The sequence below is a fragment of the Carcharodon carcharias genome, chromosome 13, assembly GCF_017639515.1.
Source record: "Carcharodon carcharias isolate sCarCar2 chromosome 13, sCarCar2.pri, whole genome shotgun sequence".
Lineage (NCBI taxonomy): Eukaryota > Metazoa > Chordata > Chondrichthyes > Lamniformes > Lamnidae > Carcharodon > Carcharodon carcharias.
Window position 1 is genome coordinate 26491818 of NC_054479.1, and position 22383 is coordinate 26514200.

The following is a 22383-nucleotide window of genomic DNA, read 5'->3' on the forward strand; positions in this document are numbered from 1 at the left end:
TAACTTTGGGCTTCTCTTTGGTTGTACGGGTGAATGATGCACTGGTAGTTAAAATGAGGAAGTGTTCATTATCTGTGCTATTATCCTTTACATTCACCATAATATCGATTAAAGAGAAGCTTCATAAGTAGATGAGGGAAAGAAGAATGGAAGGTTTGCTGTTAGTTACATGAAGTAGGGTTGGAGGTTGCTCATGTGGAGCATGAACATCAACAGAGACTAATTGGGCCGAATGTCCTATTTCTGAGCTATAAATTTTATGTAATTCTTCACAACTCTTCACAGAACAAAACAAATTTGATCATTTACTGAAGTTTTGTCACTACATAATGGATGGTACTCATTAGAACACAAGCAAAGAAATTTGTACCACCACTGCATCTCTAACTTAAGTGGAAGTGGAACCACATTGAGATAATAGCAAAGTACAATTTCAGCTTTTGAGAGTCTACATGGGTACCTAGGGCCGTGAAAGGCAGGATCGACCTGATGAAGTTGACAAGCTTCTGCGCAAACTAAGCCATTCTAAATCTTAATCTGTGGTGATGTAACACAATGGCACTCTGTTGGTTTTGCTGCCCAGGCTGAGTGCTATAAATTGGCAAACCATCCCTCATCTAGAACCCCCTCCAATAGCAAAGCATTCATTGGTTGATCTCTGCTAAATATGTTTATTCCATGAGAGGGGGAGAGCACACAAAATAAGTGCTTCGATGTAACAATGAGTGTGACAAATTTGATGCCAGGCCCAAATTTTCCAGCTCCCTCAACATCCATTCAAACCCCTTTCAAGTTTTCTGTGTGAACCCCTGACTCACAACAAATCACCCTGTGTAAACAGCTTAACACAGGACTGGAGCCAATGCAAAGGACAGTGATGTACTGGGGCCTCATTTCTCAACTTACTTACTGAGAAGATGCTATTGCAGTTCCTTCCTCACATTCCACCCACCCCAACCCGGGCCTCCAACTCCCTCACATTCCTGGAGTCTGACCCTTGGCATTTCTACATTGAGCAGAATACCATCCACCCAATATCTCGTTGAGAGAAGAAATAAAAACAACCAGGAGATGTCTGAAGAAAGAAAATGTTTTATTCTTTTTATTTGACATTTTTAATAAAACTTGAAATAAAAAAATATTTTACAAAAATGATTGCATATGGAAGGCAGCTGGGACACAGTGCTCCAGGAGTCAGAAGTCCCAGTGTACTGGCAGCTGCACAGTAACCCGAGCCAGTTAAGGCTCTTCCCTGCCAGTTATTCAAAGATGGCGAGCTGGCAGAATTTTACCTAGTGTCTCATGTAGCATGTAACACTGTAAATATGTCAAAAGTACTCGAGAGACTAAAACTATGCTTGCGAGCTGTCACAGAATGCTAATACACTTGTACTGTGGCTGCTGACTACCTCACTGTAGACTCCAGTCTCTGTGCTCCAGTGTTCTGTTAATACGATGAACTTTATAATCTAAACTGGCCCTTTCTGCGACAACTAACTCTGGTCCCTAGGCCCTATTTCCAGGGCCTTTCTCCCCCACTCCAAATTAGTCCAAACATCTTTTCCCGCCAAAATTGGGTCCTTCACTGCCATGATAGTTGATAGTTCTCCTGCTGCTGCTGCTACTCTCTGCCATGTTTCACAGGCAAAGTGCCTGGGTCGAAACGAGTGCAGTGCGTGCAGCACTGAGCTAGTTGCACACATTTTAAAGAGGCACGAAGGTGGCACCTTTGGTCTTTTACCATGTCTTTGCTCAGTCACAAAGACATCAGGAGAACTGAACAAGAATAAAATACAAAAGCCAGCAGTTTGTTACTGAATAAAATAACAGAAAATGGCAAGGAATTGACGTTTTCCTTTTTAGAGAAAGCTTTGCTTATGCAAATTTTATGGAAATATATAACGTCACAAAAACTCGGATTCTAAAGTCCATAGAAAGAAACTTATCTCCAAAAATAGTGGAAATGCCAGAGGCTCTCTGTACCATTATTGATCACCAGTCACAGGCACTTGCAAGATCAAGGGAAAGGAGGCATTACTTTTGGTCATCTGTCAAGGCAGTACCAATCCAACATTTAATGCATTTAGGCACTTTTGGCCATGTTGAACCATCAGGAAGGGATAAGTGAAGTTAAGAAACACGCATGAATATATTATGTTAAAAAGTCAATCATTTCTATTTTGCTCCATGTTTGGTGGATAGGCTGCAGCTCTGAGACACAACAATGGCTGTGCTGTTCCTTGATTTTTACAAGAGGCTTACAAGTGCCTCTCTGCCCGTTTTTTTTTTTGTGTGAAGCTTAGTGAGGTGAACAGAAGCAGAAAACATTTTTTGGTTACGACTCCTTAAAGGCCATCACCTGAGGTGGCATCACAGCCGTTTTAGGGTGTGAGTCTAAAGTTGCTTCCTTGCCGCGCTTCCTTGGTGGTTTTTTGATTGGTGTCCTTTTGGGTGTCTGGTCACCTATTTCCTGTTTGGCCTGAGTACAGTTCATTCCATCCTGCTCCTGGTAGTTGTAGCTTTGCCTGTCCTCCAGAGTTGAGCTTCTGTCATTGCCTGCTGTTGTTTCCTGGTGTTCCGGAGAAGGATTTATCATTTTTTGAAGACTGGTTGATGTTGGAATGACAGCTTTATTTAGCTTCTGATTATTCGCACCAAATGAGCGCTTTGCTTTCTGAGGTGGCGTGGGCTTTTCCCTCTGTTGTTGAGGTGAAATCAGCCCATTTTGCCTCATGTTAACCTCTGATTTATTCTGAGTCTTTTCTTTGAGTTGAGCCAACATAATAGCTGTCTCTGAGGGTAGCTGGGGGTGAATAACCTCTGGCCTACCCTTTGCATGTGGTGGACTTCTTGGCGATTCTTTAACTTCTGCTCCCTTCTTATCATCTGGAAAAGTACCAATTCTTTTCAAAGCATTTTGGACAGCGCCATTGAGATTTTGCATCTGTTCAGGACTTGCTTTATTTTTCTGCATTTTACTTCCACAACTTGTGTCATTTGGAGTATGCTCCCTTGCCCGGTTGAGTCCTTTGTCTTTGTGTCTCAGTTTTACCTCTGTGGAGCTCCTCTTCTCATCTTGCTTACCATAAATCCCAGCAGAGGACTCACTTAGATTCCTCCTTCTGCTACTGGTTGTCCTGTGATGACTCTCCACTTGATTGGCTGCTTTATCCAGTGATGGTGATCTTGTGGCTGATGAAGCACTTGATTGACTAGTGTTGAACTTGCCGTGAATCCAAGATAACTTGGGCTTGGTTGAAGGGTCAGGTGGGGGAGGCTTGGTCCTCTCAGGTGAAGGGTGCTTGCCACTAGCGTTTGTGTTTTTGCTGCTGTTGGTGTTCACACTGATGTCGCTATCTTTGGACTGCTTGGACAGTCGTGCTACTTTTGCATACACAGCCCCACTGGTCGAGCCTGAGCCATTACTAGAGGCTTCACTGTCTGATAATTTAAGTAAGAGCGTATCATTGGGGTCACCTTTCAGACATGTGTACTCCCCAGCATCCTCTTCACTGATTGGGGGAGCTAGTTTTTCCACCAGGTTCACCCTCTCCCGGACACTGTTCTCCAGAACACTCTCTGTAAAACCAAACCTTAGTGTGAGAATGTTTGCACAGTCAACAGCACCACACTGTAGAAACCAGCCATGACATACCAAAACCCCAAAGAAGTAGTAAAAAAATAAAAACAAAAAAACTGCGGATGCTGGAAATCCAAAACAAAAACAGAATTACCTGGAAAAACTCAGCAGGTCTGGCAGCATCGGCGGAGAAGAAAAGAGTTGACGTTTCGAGTCCTCATGACCCTTTGACAGAACTTGAGTTCGAGTCCAGGAAAGAGCTGAAATATAAGCTGGTTTAAGGTGTGTGTGTGGGGGGCGGAGAGATAGAGAGACAGAGAGGTGGGGGGGAGGTGTGGTTGTAGGGACAAATAAGCAGTGATAGAAGCAGATCATCAAAAGATGTCAACGACAATAGTACAATAGAACACATAGGTGTTAAAGTTAAAGTTGGTGATATTATCTAAACGAATGTGCTAATTAAGAATGGATGGTAGGGCACTCAAGGTATAGCTCTAGTGGGGTTTTTTTATAATGGAAATAGGTGGGAAAAGGAAAATCTTTATAATTTATTGGAAAGAAAAAAGGAAGGGGGAAACAGAAAGGGGGTGGGGATGGGGGAGGGAGCTCACGACCTAAAGTTGTTGAATTCAATATTCAGTCCGGAAGACTGTAAAGTCCCTAGTCGGAAGATGAGGTGTTGTTCCTCCAGTTTGTGTTGGGCTTCACTGGAACAATGCAGCAAGCCAAGGACAGACATATGGGCAAGAGAGCAGGGTGGAGTGTTAAAATGGCAAGCGACAGGGAGGTTTGGGTCATTCTTGCGGACAGACCGCAGGTGTTCTGCAATGTCCGCAAGAATGACCCAAACCTCCCTGTCGCTTGCCATTTTAACACTCCACCCTGCTCTCTTGCCCATATGTCTGTCCTTGGCTTGCTGCATTGTTCCAGTGAAGCCCAACGCAAACTGGAGGAACAACACCTCATCTTCCGACTAGGGACTTTACAGCCTTCCGGACTGAATATTGAATTCAACAACTTTAGGTCGTGAGCTCCCTCCCCCATCCCCACCCCCTTTCTGTTTCCCCCTTCCTTTTTTTTTCCAATAAATTATAAAGATTTTCCTTTTCCCACCTATTTCCATTATAAAAAAAACCCCACTAGAGCTATACCTTGAGTGCCCTACCATCCATTCTTAATTAGCACATTCGTTTAGATAATATCACCAACTTTAACTTTAACACCTATGTGTTCTATTGTACTATTGTCGTTGACATCTTTTGATGATCTGCTTCTATCACTGCTTGTTTGTCCCTACAACCACACCTCCCCCCCACCTCTCTGTCTCTCTATCTCTCCGCCCCCCACACACACACCTTAAACCAGCTTATATTTCAGCTCTTTCCTGGACTCGAACTCAAGTTCTGTCGAAGGGTCATGAGGACTCGAAACGTCAACTCTTTTCTTCTCCGCCGATGCTGCCAGACCTGCTGAGTTTTTCCAGGTAATTCTGTTTTTGTCCCAAAGAAGTAGTGTTACTCCTAGCAATAGAGGTCAACAAATAGAGAGGAAGGTTTCTCAATATTGACCGAAAAATCTTCAAACAACCCCAATCCCCATAAAATGTTTATATAAATTCCTCACTTTGAAAAGGAAATAAGAAATATATGTCTGTACCTCCATCTGATCAGACAGAAAAACTGCTATTATCCATTGGCAATAAAATTACATGTTTGCTACTCAATTTGTAACAAGGACCTCTACTCTGAATATAAATGGCAATAAGTAATCCTTATCCTCCATGATAAGTAACAATGGGTTGGTGGAGTGGGTGGTAAAGTGGCAGGTGGATTTTAACATAGAGAAGTATGAGGTTATACATTTAGGGAGGTCAAACAGGGATTACACAATAAATGGGAATATATTAAGAGGGGGAGATGAAGTGAGAGATATCGGTGTACAAGTACACAGGTCCCTGAAGGCAGCAGTTCATGTAGGCAAGCATGTAAAGAAGGCATGTGGAATGCTCTCCTTCATTGGCAGAGATATAGAATATAAAAGAAAGGATATAATGTTGGAATTGTATAAAACACTGGTGAGGCCACAACTGGAGTACAGTGTGCAGTTCTGGTCACCACATTACAGGAAGGATGTAATAGCTCCGGAGAGAGTGCAGAGGAGGTTTACAAGAATGCTGCCAGGGTTAGAAAACTGTAGCTATGAAGAGAGATTGGATAGGTTGGGGTTATTTTCCTTAGAACAAAGAAGGCTGAGAGGTGACTTGATTGAGGTGTACAAAATTATGAGGGGAATAGATAGAGTGGACAGGATAAAATTGTTTCCCTTGATGGAGAATTCTAGAACCAGGGCACATAGATTCAAGATAGGTGGCAGAAGATGTAGGGGGGACATGAAGAAGCACTTTTTTATGCAGAGGGTAGTGGGTGTCTGGAATTCGCTGCCCAAGTTGGTGGTAGAGGCAGAAACTTTAAACTCTTTTAAAAAGTACCTGGATTTGCACCTAAAGTGCTGTAAACTGCAGGGCTATGGGCCAGGTGCAGGAAGGTCGGATTAGGAAGGGCACCTGGGTGTCCTCGGGCTGATATGGACAAGATGGGCCAAATGGCCTCCTTCTGTGCTGTAATTTTCGATGGTTCTATGGTTCTAATGACCACCTACTCTTAGCTCAATTGATAATAAGGATCTTCACTGTCCCAATTGGGAATGAGGTGGGCCAGGAGGACCAAGTGTCAGTAGGGGAACATTTAGGGGTTGGTGATCATTGTATCATAAGGTTTAGGTTGACAATGAAAAAAGACAAGGTGCAATCCAGAGTAAGAATAATTAACTGGGGGAAAGCCAGCTTCAATGGGGTAAGAATGAATCTGGGCCAGATAAATTGGAATCAAAGGTTGGCAGGCAAAATGGTAATTGAACAATGGGTGCCATTAAAAAGGAGACAGTTTAGGTACAGTCAAAGTATATTTCCACAAAGGGCAAAGATTGGGCAACCAAATCCAGAGCTCCCTGGATGACAAAAGAAGTAAAACTTATGAAGCAGAAAACGTATGCTTATGACAGATGTCATGCCAATAATACAATTGAGAATCAGGCTGAATATCGAAGGTTCGGAAAGGAATTGTTAAAGCAAAGAAGAGAAACAAAGGAAGAGTTTGAAAAGGGACTGGCAGTTAACATAAGAGGGATTCCAAAAGTCTTCCACAGGTATATAAATAGTAAAAGGCTGTTAAGAGGAGGCGTGGGGCCGATTAAGGACCAAAAAGAGGATTTACGCATGGAGGCAGGGAGCCTTTGGAATGAAATGAGCATCTGTTGTATCAAGTTTGTATTAAAGCAGAAGGTGCTGCCCAGGCCATTGTGAAAGAGGAGGTAATTCAGATACATGAAGAATTTAAAATTGAAAGAGGAGGTGTTGGGTAAGCTGTCTGTACTTAAAGTTGCTAAGGCACCAGGAGCGGATGAGATGCATTCAGGAATACTGAAGGTAGTAGGAGTGGAAATTGTAGAGGCACTGGCCATAATTTTCCAATCTTTCTTAGACTGCTGCCAGAGGACTGGAGAATTGCAAATGTTACACCCTTGTTCAAAAAGGATGTGAATATAAGCCCAGCAACTAAAGGCCTGTCAGTTTAACCTTGGTGATTGGGAAGTTTCCAGAAACAATAACTCGGGACAAAATTAATAGTCACTTGTGCAAATGCTGGTTAATTAAGGAAAGCCAGTATGATTTTTTAAGGGCAAATCGTGTTTCACTAACTTGCTTGAGTTTTTTGATGAAATAACAGAGAGGGTTGATGAGGGTAATGTCAATAATGTGCTGTGTGTGGACCTGGAAAAGACATTTGATTAAGTGCCACACAACAGACTTGTGAGCAAAGTTAGAGCTCATGGAATAAAAGGGACAGTAGCAACATGAGTGGCAGGAATAAAAGAGGTGAATGATTATTTTTTAGACTGGAAGAAGGTTCATAGTGGAGTTCCGCAGGGTCGGTGTTGGGACACCTGCTCTTCCTGATATATATTAATGATCTAGACCTTGGTGTACAGAGCATAATTTCAAAATTTATAAACAATATCAAACTTGAAAATATTCTGATTTGTGAGGAGGATAGAGTAGAACTGCAAAAGGATTTAGATAGGTTGGTGGAATGGACTGACAAGCGGCAGATGAAATTTAAGGCAGAGAAATGTGAAGTGATATCAAAAGTCATTCTGGTAGGAAGATTGCCGAGAGACAATATAAAATAAAGGGTACAATTCTAAAGGGGGCACGAGAGCAGAGGGATCTGAGTGTATATTGCATAAATCATATTTGGCAGGACAGGCTGAGAGGGTGGTTAATGAAGCATACGGCATTCAGGACTTTGTCAATAGAGACATAGGGTGGAATCTTCCACTCCCAGCAGCAGGAATTGTGGTGGGCAGGGGCAATGAATGTGGCATGAGTCAAAAAATCAGTTTCCTGATGGCAGAAAAATAGTTTGTAATTTTGTTCTCCCAATTTTCAAGGTGGGTTAAAGGCAGGTCGAGTTTCCTGATGAGCAATGTTGGAGACCCCAATTGAATTCATTAGCATCTCATGAATGGTCATTAAAAGCCAGAATCACATTCCCCTTCCAGATGGAGGGAAGACTGGGGGGATGGGGGAATGGTAAGGACCAGAGGATATGGGTGAAAGACTGAGGGGCATGTTTAAGAGACTGTCTGGGGAAGGTTGAAAGATTGTCGGGGTGCTGTTTAAATATGGCAATTTACTCCATGAGGTAACGGCAGGGCGAGCACTTCCTCAACTGGGTTTGGGATCAGTTCTGGGCACCAGGCTTTAATGTTCTTTAGAGAAGGAAATCTGCTGTCCTCACCTGGTCTGGCCTACATATGACTCCAGATACACAGAAATGTGGTTGACTCTTAAAATTGCCCTCTGAACAAGGGCAGTTAGGGATGGGCAATAAATGCTGGCCTAGCCAGTGATGCCCACATCCTGCCAATGAATAAAAAAAGGAGAGGGTGCAGAAAAGATTTACTAGAATGGTTCCAGGGATGATGAACTTCCATTACGTGAATAGCTTGGAGAAGTTGCGACTGTTCTCTTCAGAGAAGAGAAGGTTGACAGCAGATTTGATCGAGATAAACATGACGAGTCTGGACAGAGCAGATGGGGAAAAATTGTTCCCATTGGTGGAAGGATCGAGATCCAGAGGGCACAGATTTAAGCTAATTGGCAAAAGAAGCAATGGTAGCATGAGGAAAAACTGTTTCATACAGCGAGTGGTTAGGATCTGGAATGCACTGCTTGAAAGTGTGGTAGAGGTAGGTTCAATTGAGGATTTCAAAAGGGAATTGGATCATTATCTGAAAAGGAAATATTTGTAGGGCTACAGGGAATAGGCAGGAGAGTGGCAATAAGCAAATTGCTCCTTCAATGGGCCAGCACAGCCATGATAGGCCAAATAGCCTCCTTCTGTAACCATTCTATGATCTTACGAATTCATTCAACTGCACAATTTTTTACCTTAGAAATAGAGAAGGACAAATATAAACTGGAGTCGTATGACTATATGCAGCCACCTAATTTGTACTCACCCTCGTGAGGTACGCAGTATACGGGACCATCATCTGCTGTATCAAAAGAAGAAAAAGAGCCATGGGAAGACCAAGATGGGGATGGCTGATCCATCATAGATGGCGGCTCAATGAAGCTGCAGTTTAAGGTGTTTTCCATGTCATGGTGGGCCACTAAAAGAAGCACAAGATTAGCAAAGCGAGTAGGCAAATCCAGCCTAAAGAAACATCTGTATGTGACAATCACCCAATTGACATTCAGTGATGTGTCTGCAATGTAACAGCCTAGAGCATTATTTACTCACACCCAGAACTAAACCCTACACTATCGTAAACATTCTACATATCTTAACTCCAACTATCCTGTCTGGAGGATTATTCCAAATATTTCACACACTTTGTTTAATGTTGCTCCTAAGATCTCTTTTCAAAGTATATTCCTTGGCTTACTTTCCAGGTTTACTCTATTTATCTATGCTCATTCATATTTTGCAAACTTTGATGATCATCTTGCCCATGGAACCTAGTGCAGTCTCACAGAATATTATTGTATTAATCAACTGTATTTAATCATATTGAGGTGAAGAGCATTAATTAGGGCTAGTGCATGTATAAAGAGACACATGAGGCATGGTTTAATTAGGAGGTGTGTGTTTGTAATGTTTCACTCTATAAATAAATATAAGCCTGGGTGGAGATTGGCTGCAGTACTATCCTTCATTCATCCATTGTGAAGTACAACATCCAGCAGTTCAATAGGTCACTCAGTGACAAAGTGGAAGGCTATATCATATTATTATGAAAACCCTTTGCTCTGTGACTATCAGATGAGACTTCTGCCTCCTATTTTGATTATGCTATTTCGGTGTCTGCCATTCCTGATGTTCCCTCCTGTGGTGGATAATGGCTCTTGACTGAGGGTAAAATGTTGTTGACATGTGAATTGGCATTAGCACCAGGTTTAATGACTGCTCCTGCTCCACATAAAAGTCACTTTAAAATGATCTCTCTGACAGCATGGTGCATGAGTAGGATCAATTCCACCATCCCTTGCCCCAGCCTTTCCAGACTTTAGTTCCTGCAGAGCCTCATATACTTTGTGCCATCCTCATGCTGACTAACTAAAAGGCGTTTCGCATTGTGAAGTAGCGGGATGCTAACTAAACTGTTTACTAACATGGATGTAATACCATGGTGATGCCTCAGAAACATGTGAAGAATTCCTAACCTTTGGGGTTTGAGTGGTGTTCAGCTTTGATGTGGTTATTTCATTAGCTGCAGTAGCAGCTGTGGGTGATTATGGCTGATCTGTGCTAATCGTGGCCTCCACATCTACCTCTTTAATACACAGCAACTGATGCAGGAAAGAAAATAATATTTCAGGCAAACTGCCAGGCTGCTGAGATGAAGCCAAGCACTGACTCTCTGTTAGCACATTCTAACAGAAGCTTCAGAATGACTAATGATGGACCAGACACAGGAATAAAGTCAATGCTGGGGACCCAGTTCATATTAAGCTGAAGATTCCCTGAAATATTGGTGACTAAGTTTGTGAAGACCAGTTTCGGGGTTACGTAAGTGAAGACCAGTCCTGTTTTGGGTACATTGTCTCCCTCCACTCTCTTCTCCTTTAATGTCATCCCGAAAACTATCTCTTGAAAGATGGATAGTGTCAGATAAAGAGGGATAGGAGGGGACACATGCAGTGTGTAAATGTCAGCATAGACCAGTTGACTAAAATTACCCCTTTTTGCGCTGCAGTTTCTAGGTAATTCTGTAAGCAATCTTTTGGTCAACCTTCCTAGTACCAACATCTTTGACTTAGTATCATTTATGTCTGAACACGCCCCTGTGACATGCCTAGGAACATTTTTCTATGTTAAAGTCATTATATAAATACAAGTCATTGTTGTTGGGTCTGTGACAAAAATAGAGTAATTTTATCCATTGTTCATGAGTCTTTACTCAGCATTGCCTCATATTACTTGAAAAGCTGTTCCTTTAAGAGACATATCACTCTCAAAGTAGCTGCTATATTCTGGGAAATTACCTGTCTTTCTGATCTTGCCTAAAGCATATGAAAATAGACCAGGTGAGTAACAGATAAAAGTGAAACAAATATCACTGTATTGGTTTTTATTTATTTCTGTCAGCTTTGCCATCTTATTTTGATGCACAACTAGACATTGTTCTCTGGCTCAAGTGTATTAGGGATACAAATATAAACATCTTGTGGCTCTTTTTTAATATATATGTTTGATTGAATGTCATTTTTGAGATTAAGAAACATATATCTCAGTTTGCTTTGTCCCAGCTATTTTTAACAAGTATTAATTAGCCTTTCATAGGAGCATTCCATCTGAAACTATCGGAAAAGCAATTTTTCACATAAATGTTAATAATCAGGGAACTTTGTGGGGGGTTGGGTAGGCGGGGTTGGAATTTGATGCAGCCCCTCACATCTAAATGGAATACCCAGCGAGTAGGATTATTAATAGGCCGATTGATTATGCATTATTTCTGAGCGCATTGCAATTCAGTGGCCCTGAGCCCACCATAATGAAGTGGTGGCTCAGGCATTAAATGGGAGCTGCACAGCTTTCCTGTGCCTCCTGAAGGACCAGTAAACCTTGTCCAACAAGGAGGTTGGGGGGGAGCGCGGTCACTCGTTATCAGGTATGCTGTGCATCATTGAGGGGTTCGGAATTGGGAGGGGTGTGGCTGCTGAACACCAACCACCTGCCCTTGCCTCCAACCACCCTGCCCCCCTCCCATGACACCCACCCCAAATCCCCATCCTGCCCTCATTCACCTTTGGTCCGGGGTACCTTGGTGTTCCTGGGCCTCTGGTGGATGCATTGCTGGCAGCTGCCACCACTCCCAGTGACACTGATGGCAATGAAGAGCTACTGGCCTCTGATTGGCTGGCAGCTTTTGGTGGGTGGGACATCTGCTGCTGCGATCTTGAATCTTGCGGAGGGCCTGACAATGGCTACTTAAGTGTCTGAAGTTCCCTTAGTACCATTGGGCCTCCCCCATGCAACTGACAGAGTTCCCCCACTGGTTCACCAGCCGGTGGGCGAGACCCACATTGGGTTAATTAAATCCTGCCCATTGTTTCTGTTCACTCATCCATTTGTTATTTAAAAGATCTGCTTGGTAGTTTTAGCCTAAGACATGGCATAGTGGAGTTTTTATACTAATAAAACAAACAACTTTCTTTTATATAACATCTTTAAATAAAATGGCTAGTATTTTGCACTACTTTGTGCAGGTTTTAATGAACATAATTTGCCCACAATTGGCAAAACCACCATAAAAGGCTCAGGTAAAGCTGGACTCGCCTAATAAAATGGTCATGCCCCAAGGCTGAATGAACAAGGATGGCGAGTTTCTGCTAATTACGCCTGTTTGTGGTCCAATCAGGAGACTTAACAAGTAAACTCTCCAGACACAAAGGTTCAAAAAGGCATGTTTAAAAACGAAATATTGTTTCAAATGCGGGACCTTATAAGATGGTTATGTTTTAAACTGTCCCGTTTAATTCAAGTAAAATGAAGTAGTGTAGAGAGACATGTGATCTCAAACAAAATCTGCCCTGAGACAAGCCCATGGGACCTGGTTGCCATGGGGACAGGAGCACATGTCAAAATTTATTGAAAGTAAGGTGCCAGTTTTAACAACTGAACACAAATGCCTGCTTACGGACTCCCAGACTCACAGAGGCAGTCAGACGGGCATGAGGGTCGCCAAGCATGACTAATTCTTGCTTACTGATTGAAATGTAAGCAGTGTGTCAACCTTGTAATAGAAAACTGAGGTTGTGGTTACTGGCATCACACTCAAATTAATTTTTAATAGGCAGTCTTGGTAAAAAGGATGAGTTACCTCCTCCCTTTTCTCTCCTCATGGTCCTGGTCTTCAGCTTGCTGGTTGCTGTGTAACTGGTGGCAAGGGCAGTTTCTTCATGATGATGAGATTCTGTATCATGCACTTGATCATGACAAAGCTTGGCACATGCTCTGCCGAGTACTGCAGAGGTCCTCCAGAGTGCTCCAAGCAGCAGAAGTATTGTTTCAGCATGTCAATGATCTGCTGTATTACATTTCTTGTGACAGCATGGCTTTCATTATATGCATACTGAGCACAAGTGCATGGGTGGCACATTGGCACCATGAGCCATGTTGTCAAAGAATAGTTGTGTCACACTAGCCACACTTTGTTTTGCCATGGTGGGTCAAATGCAGCTGGTAGAGTGTACTGTCATAGAATGACAGCATCATGATTGATGCCAGGATATCAGGCATGACCTTTGTGATTCACTGCTTTTCGTCAAACACCAGCTGGGTATTGAGAGAGTGGAATCCCTTTCAATTCTGGTGTATGGCAGAGTTTGCATGGGGCACCTGGATAGTGATGGCAACCTGCTTAATGGTGAAGCCTGCAATCCTAGCAAAGCCAAGTGTTCACTCTGTCTTGCTGGTCTCTAACAAGAGACAATAAAATGTAGTTAGTCCTCTCTGGTGGTTACCATTGACCAGAAACTGAATTGGACAAGCCATATCAATACTCTGGCTACAAGAGCAGGTCAGAGGCTAGGAATCGTGCAATGAGTAACTCACCTCCTGACTCCCCAAAGCCTGCCCACCATCTACAAAGCACAAGTCAGGAGTGTAATGGAATGCTCCCCACTTGCCTGGATGAGTGCAGCTCCCACAACACTGAAGAAGCTGGACACTATTCAGGACAAAGTAGTCCGCTTGATTGGCACCACATCCACAAACATTCATTCCCTCCACCACCGTGTACCATCTACAAGATGCACAGCAGGAATTCACCAAGGCTCCTTAGACAGCACCTTACAAACCCACGACCACTACCATCTAGCAGGGCAATGGCAGCAGACAGATGGAAATACCACCACCTGGAAATTCTCTCCAAGTCACTCACCATCCTGACTTGGAAAGATATCACCATTCCTTTGCTGTCGCTGGATCACCTAACAGCACTGTGGATGTACCTACAGCACATGGACTGCAGCGGTTCAAGAAGGCAGCTCACCACCACCTCCTCAAGGGCAACCAGGGATGGGCAATAAATGCTGGCCCAGCCAGCAAAGCCCACATCCCGTAAATGAATAAGAAAAAAAAGGACAATTTCTCCCTGAGCTCTCTTGGCGAGGATGGCCTCCTGCTTAGAGACCTCTCCTCTTCCCTCTTGTAGCAGCTTATTCAGTTCCACATGGCCGCATTCCACCAGTCACATGTATTCCAAGGAGAATGCCCACTAGTATGTCCAACTGTTTTGCGTAGAAGCCTTTGCGCAGCAAAAAGTCCTTCAACAGCTGCCTCACCACTCCCTGTAGACTTGTACAAATTGAAAGAACAACGGAAAGCTCCAAATATTTGTAAAATTCAAACAATACCAGAATAAATGAACTAGCAACTAACCTGAAAGTACTGGATGATCCCTTTAAATAGCACTGGTGTGATGGTGGGAAGGTGGGGGATGGATCACTGGGATTCTTCCTGCTGCTAAACGTGTGTCCAGCAGTGTAAGGTTAAGCAAGGATGTTGACCTCCTGTTGGTGTCAAATTAGCATTGTATGCTGACTGATGTCATGAACTGCCTGCTCTGTATGCTCCAGTGCATGTTAGCAATGTCAGCAGGACAAGGACCGCATTGCCAATGGCTGTGAATGTGGCCGTGGCTCTCAACAAGATGGCACCCAGTGTGATTTGTGGCAGAAGTGTGACATTCATAGCATCCAAACAATGCGTGTTACTGAGCCCAATTTTGCACCCAATGTCTTCAGTCTTGCCAATGCCAGGACAAAGGGAATACCTTCAGGGAGTTTAGATTAGGAGCAAAAGCTTGCAGGGAAGTTCTTGAAAGCAGCAGTGAGCAGCCCATTCTGAGGTATAGGGCCGGACAAACCACTCTGACACCTGGTGAGCAGTATAAAGTACCAGGTTGGCAGAAGTCAGTGAGGTAGAACTTTGTATGTGTCATGCTCATTTTCCAGATGTATAATAGATACAGTGCATACTAACTTAGCATCAGGCTGGTCTGCTAAATTTTTGGGACACTTTTTAGAAACTTCAGTTGGAATAAGGCATGTGTTGGGACTTGGCCCATTCAGATATCTTCCACTGCCTGAAAATCAGTCCAAACTAACTGCTAAGAACAAGAGCAGGCTGTTTATCCCCTTGAACCTGTTCTACCATTCAAAGAGATCATGGCTGATCTGCAACCTAACTACACATCACCTTTATTGCTCTAAAACCATGAATAACTTTAGTCTTCACGTCTAAATCACACTGAACTATGATGACAAATGAATACTCATTGAGAAATGTCTTTCAACATTAAAGGCTATATAACTATAAATCTGCATTGTCACTATTGTTGAAGACACCCCTGGCTAATAGAAAGAGAGTACACATGCAGGGACAATACTTAGACTGGGGCAATGTCTACAGTTACCACATACAGATTTACATAGTATGCAATTTCAAATGTTTACAGAAAGCCATAAGAATTTATTTTAATTCAATTTCTAGGAGAGTTTAGATTTAAATATTTTACATGGCAATTTCTAATAAAATAATCTTGTGTTATGTATCAGGAAACAGGCTGGAACTTGGAACCAGGGCAGTGTATGAAAGATGTACGGGAAGTAGAGCCAGTGTTTGGCTTGTCCATTAAATGGGCAGCTCCTGGTCCGAATGCAATATCATAAGTTACATTGATTGCAATGGGAATAAAGTGTGGAGATGGGAATAATTGTGCAGGTGTGGAGGTTTAGACAACGCAACATCAGGCAATCAGAAAATGTGGGGCACGGGAATCAGCCAAAATAAAAAGACCTCAGGATTAAAACATTCCTTTGGAGTGATATAAGAGCCTCTGGAAAGAAGCGAGAGGCACATTAACTTTGTGAAGAGAAAAATCTCACTTTTCTGAGGAGTTTCTTTCCTGAAATAACAAAGAGAGATTCATTCCTCTTGTGTGAGTAAGCCTATTCTTTATATATGTTATGCAAAGGACACTATGCTCAATCCACAATGTTTTAAGAAAATGTTAAATGTTCAGCTGGTTAGCCAGCATATGAGAAAGACAAAACTGATGAACATTCTAGATACAGACCTTTAATCAGGCCTCAAAGAAATGTCTATCCTTTTCACGTTAATCCATTCTTTCTCATTCCAAATGAGATAGATTATTCTATCCCTTCCCAAGTTGCTTTTGTTTTTACTTAAGTTTTCCAGAATTTCCATTGTTTTCCTCTAACAAAATATCCAGTTGTGTAAACTAAACATTTTTAATTTTGAGAAAGAATTTCTACTCACCCACAACCTTTGGGAATTTCTGGCGCTTAATGGGAATTCTAGGTAACTTGGTGCTGATCTGGCTGAAGGTGCCACGCAAACGTCTCCGTGCCTGCTTTCCTCTGACAGCAATGGCCTGATTGGAACTGGCATAAGGTAAAGCACAGAATGTTAGTTAGATGGCACCTCATGTCTGCCAACTTCACAGCAGTTCCCAGTGACAGATGAACCAAAGCTATATCTCAAATTATGCTCTAGATGTGTGAATCTGTTGATGATAATAACAATCATGAAGAGGTTCCTTCTTTAGTGGTACTGAAAATATTGGGTCACCATGTACATTCTATAGTGGGAGACTAAAAGACAGGAAGTCAATAATAACAAAAATCAGGAGAGGTGGAAAATGGGTTGCAGATCTGCCATTACCCATTTTACTCTATTGCTCAAAGTCAAAATCTACACCACAGTGGCCAGGATTTTTTGCTGAGTGGGCGGGCACAAGCCCGACCTGCTCAAGCGTAAAATGACGTGTGATGATGTTGGGCAAGTGCCCCCCACTCACGTGATATTTCGGTCGGTGGGCGCATGCAGGAGCTGGAAGCGCGCCCACTGACAATTAAAAGGCCTATTAAGGCCATTAACAATCCAATTGCTTTACATTTTTTGCTGTCCATCCAACCTGATGGTTGACAGGCAGGCGAAAAGGCCAGGAAGGTTTTGCATTTTTTGCGAAACCTCATCCGTGGGCAGGATGAGGTTTCGGTCTGTCATTAAAATATAAGAAAAAAAAACGTCATCCTAATTTCTAACATGTCCCTGCTCATCTGACAGAGTTACATGAGGGGACTTTTTTTTAACACCTTAAAATTCTTTATATTTTATTTTGAAAACTGTTCGTCTCCCTGAGACTTTGTGCCTCAGGGAGCTTTTCTTTTCCAGTGCACACCCACGCACATGCATGAAGTTCATGCTGGCCCTCCTCTCCCCCCTCCCTCCAACACAGGCAGCACCGAGCGCTGCAGCACACGATTCATGCTGGGCGTGCCTTAATTAGCCCGCCAGCGTGAAATCGCAGTCCAGCCCCAATCGTGGACGGCGGTCAGCTTCCCAACTGCCCCTGCTGAGCCTGCCCGATGAGGGCAAAATTCTGCCCAGTATCTTCACTAGAAAACAGAACTTGATGGATTGATAGATAAAGAGATAGACAGACAGATAGATCATTGGCTTATTGAGAAATCATCATTGTGGCAAGTGTTGAATTGTGATGACAATAATATTAAAACAAATAATTATCATTCATGTCATAGTTGTGTACAATCATTAAATAAAAGTAAAATATAAAATAATAAAAGGATTGCACAATTATGATTATTTCAGCATATAAATAAGTACAATACGTCACAACATGCAGGTCCTCTTAATTTATGGAACTGAAATAAAAAAATATTCACTCTGCATTTTGTCTATAGTTCATATGTTGTCAGGTTGAGTTCATTAAGTTCACAATCATTTACATGCTATTTATGAATTTTATAAGATAAGGGATTGGGCTGTCTCATAGGCTATTTGTTCTATATCTCATTTGTGGAATGGTGTCTTTTCTCCTTAACTCCATCGCGCATTTACTTTTGTGTGGCTGTGGCAAGAGATAGTGGCAACAGGATCTGGAATTCAAGAGTTTTCAAGTGAAGTCCAAACAGAGCCTTTTGTGCCTCTCAGTTATTTGATTGTATTGGAGTAGTTTTGGTAGGCAATACCCAGGATCAGTTTCAGTGCTCATTTCTTAACTCTTCAGCACTTGCTCACAAGCTCTTTGGTAAGTCCAGCATTCCAAACAGCTGAAGCATATTCAGTGGGTCTTTACCTAACTATTAAACACTGTGAATATGTCAGTTTGACAGAATGCTTTCTGTTTATTTATGAGAGAATGCAGTCAAATTCACCTCTTTTTAGCGATGATAGGCTTACACTGTTAGCTGGGATTACCCACTGAAGCAGGACTGACAGGGCAAAATAATGTGTATGGTGACCCTTAAATATGGGAGGATAACTTCCCAAGGTGGCTGCTTAGATGTTGCATGTGTCAAGTTAATATGTGGTAACCAAGCAAGTGCAAATTCAACAAGTTTAATGGTATGCCTGTTCTTGCTTTCTCTTGTTAAACCTTTGCTTTGTATGAATGTGTTTGACCATTGACTCCATACCAAAATACATTTCCAATATGCAACAACACATTTAATATTTGTTGAATGGTTTTAAATAGCTAAAAATTGTGTTGGGCAGAAGCAGGGCATGTAGGTAGTTCCAAGTAGAATGATCACAAATGCTGCACTGTAAATTGGACATGATCACATCCTGTATGGATCTATGGATTCCACAAAGTGAAGACAATTTTGAATTCTAATATTTCTAATATATCATTTTGAAGTGTTTAAATAAAATTCCATCATAAGACAGGTGGGAGGGAGCCAAAGGAGGAGGATTAAGTTTGTCACATCTGATCTACATGAAGACGGCTCATTTTATAGGATAGGTCTGACTGATTTATGTGATAGCATAAGATAGTACAGGACTGGATGAACTATTGTGACCTTTGTGGTCAGTCCCAGAGTTTGAACATCTGCCGTGAATGGAGGAAGGAGGGCTTGTTGCAGGGGTGGCCAAACTTTCTGAACCTTAGAGCCGCCTATGGTAATCTTCAGACATTCAAGAGACCAAGGCACAGACAAACTGAACATTTTATTATTATTGACTTAGGTATGATCATACGAGTTGTCAAAGCTAAACCCTGCTAGAAGTAGAAACCTCGTGAGTTTCTATCCTGTATACAGGTCTTTGAAGATCCAGCTGATGTGTTGTCAAGGTGGTGTGAAGGAGCCTGTCAAGCGTTGATTTGTGAGGGCTGCACAATGTTTCGATTTTATGAACTTTATCGCAGAGTACAGTGTTTCACAATGGCGTGTTGTACCAAAAATTGAAAAAAGTCACACACTAGTCTCCTTGAGTTGAGGATACTTCACTTCTAGCACTTGTTTCCAGAACTCTATTGCAGATTGGGATTTATACATCATCTGTAAACCATGATCCTGCTGTAATTCCTATAGTTCCATTTCTACGGTGGATGTTTCTGTAACCAAAGGTTTGAGAATCGGAAAACTGTCGTGGATAGCATCAACTATGAATGTGTTTACAAGAAAAATGAAGCAGGATCTCAGCTTCTGCAAGCCATCAAACTTGGACCATAGTCCTTGCAATTCAGCTTTGCATTCTTCCAGTTTGTACATCAGCACTGATCTGGGAAATTATTGGTCTCTCCACAGTGTGGCATGAAATTGGAATATTTGCCATTAGTCGCTGAAGTTTTGTGTTTTTTGGATCTGAAATTGCAGCAATTCAGCAATATTCTTACTTACAAATTCTCCTTCAGAGAATGAATGCTTAGCACAAGTGATATTCTATAACACAGCAAAACTAGCTTCAGTCATTGAGACTGCCTCCTTAATGAAAGTAGAGACTGCTGACTATTTAGGTGAGATTTTAACCTGGTTAGCTTGTTATTCTGCAATCCTGACTTGGCAGGATATTCCGAAGAAAAGTTTTTGTGGTTCGTTTCATGGTGACGTTTCTAACTTTGTATTGAGTGAGTGAAACATTGCAGATAAGGCACGTGGGTTTCCTGCCTTTAACAGTGAATGCAAAAATCTTCCTTCCATCTTACTTAACACTTCAGTTTTCTTCTTCAGACCTCCATTTCTCACAACTTGACGTTGCCATTTTCACCCACGAAGTTTATGGAAGGGTTTGTTGGTGTAGGCCTGTGACAAATTTTCAGCTGTTCATGTGGGTAATTTTATGGCGCCATTGCAGTGGGGGTGGGGCCATAAAATGCGGTGAGTTGTTCAAAACTCCATTGGCTTCGGCGGGACCGTAAAATCCGGCCGGTGTAAAATTCCACCGTGTATGGCTTTCTCTAAAACCTTCAGCCGTTTTCCCTCTTATCTTCCAGGTTTGCTTCACGCACAACCCAGATCGTGGCGAAAAGAAATCTGCTTCTCTGATGCATATCAGAGTTAGCACATGCTCACTGCTCAACTGGCTTTGGCAGCCTTGCTCTTCCAGTGTGCAAAATCAGTCCAGAGGTTGAAAGGAAACTTGTATCCACCTACTGAACAACAGATTTCAATCAGAGTTCTTGTGCCCCGAAAGAGCAGATTCTTACATTCCCCGCTCCCTGTGTTCTGCATCAAACTGATTCTTCCCTTTTCCAGACATTGGCCACAAGTCAGGAGGTTGGAGGTGGTTTTGCCTCTCTACAACGCAACTAGGTTAGATAACCGTGGCCGGGATTTTATGGTCTCACCGCGATGTGTCTTCCCCTGGTGGATGTGGCAAGCCATTTAAATTTCCATTCAGTTTGGCGGGAGCACAATATCCTGCCGGGTGGGAGTGGCAGTAAAATCCTGGCCCATGACTATGCGTGTTCTCCTGCTTTCAGGTGAGGTCTTCCAGTATCAATTTTTTCTCATCAGCTCATTCCAGCCATATCCCACCACCTGCAGAAAGAAGGTGGGTCTGGGAGCCAGAGGGACTGCTCACAAATGGTACTGATCGTGCAGGTCACGTGTCCCCACATCGGACCAGCGGGAAGCTCCTCAGTGCTGCTGCCTGCTCTCCCAATCTCTCCTGTGATGCTGGCCTTTTCCAATGGCCATTTTTTAACAAAAAGCTCCATGCAGTACTTAAAAAACAGCAGGCTGGAATGGCAGGACTGGAAATTGGGTTGGAGCTGCACTCCTTTGTTTTAAAAAAGCAATGTGCAGTTCATGAGCCAGGTTTGGACACCCGTTTTGGAAATGTGAGCTAAGTCAGACCAAATTACTTCCTTCAGCTGCATTTATCACTCAGTGTCAGTGCTGAGTTAACCCACTTTCACCGGCAAGGCACAATGCTGAGCAAGTTAACCCACTCCCACACAGAGGGCACTGTGCCGAATGAGATAACCCACTCACACACATTGGGCACTGCACCGAGTGAGTTAACCCACTCACACACAGTGGGCACTGCACCGAGTGAGTTAACCCACACACACAGAGGGCACTACTCCGAGTGAGTTAACCCACTCCCACACAGAGGGCACTACTCCGAGTGAGTTAACCCACTCCCACACAGTGGGCACTGCACCGAGTGAGTTAACCCACTCCCACACAGTGGGCACTGCACCGAGTGAGTTAACCCACTCCCACACAGTGGGCACTGTGCCAAGTGAGTTAACCCATACCCACACAGAGGGCACTGTGCCGAGTGAGTTAACCCACACACACAGAGGGCACTGTGCCAAGTGAGTTAACCCACTCCCACACAAACGCGCTGTGCCAAGTGAATTAACCCACTCTCACACAGAGGGCATTGTTGTCGAGTGAGTTAACCCACTCCCACACAGTGGGCATTGTTGTCGAGTGAGTTAACCCACTCCCACACAGTGGGCACTATGCCGAGTGAGTTAACCCACTCCCACACAGTGGGCACTATGCTGAGTGAATTAACCCACTCTCACACAGAGGGCATTGTTGTCGAGTGAGTTAACCCACTCCCACACAGTGGGCACTATGCTGAGTGAGTTAACCCACTCCCAAACAATGGTCACTATGCCGAGTGAGTTAACCCACTCCCACACAGTGGTCACTGTGCCGAGTCAGTTAACCCACTCACACACAGAGGGCGCTGTGCCAAGTGAGTTAACCCACTTACACACAGAGGGCACTCTGCCGAGTGAGTTAACCCACTTCCACACAGGGGGCACACTGCCGAGTGAGTTAACCCACTCCCACACAGGGGGCAATGCACCGAGTGAGTTAACCCACTCCCTCACAGACGGCGCTGTGCCGAGTGAGTTAACCCACTCCCACACAG

At 43.1% G+C, this 22383-nt stretch overlaps 1 protein-coding gene across 1 annotated transcript in view; it reads right to left on the bottom strand.

The window, feature by feature from the left end:
- Positions 1–1076: 1076 nt before the first annotated feature.
- Positions 1077–22383, bottom strand: part of scarf2 (scavenger receptor class F, member 2) — a 99929-nt gene continuing 78622 nt past the window's right edge. Inside the window, exons 9-11 of the mRNA XM_041203288.1 lie at positions 16495–16619; positions 9164–9316; positions 1077–3579 (exon numbers count right to left, since the gene is read on the bottom strand). Coding sequence (XP_041059222.1) covers positions 2336–3579; positions 9164–9316; positions 16495–16619 — 1522 coding nt within the window. The 3' untranslated portion in view covers positions 1077–2335. The remainder of the gene's footprint in view (positions 3580–9163; positions 9317–16494; positions 16620–22383) is intronic.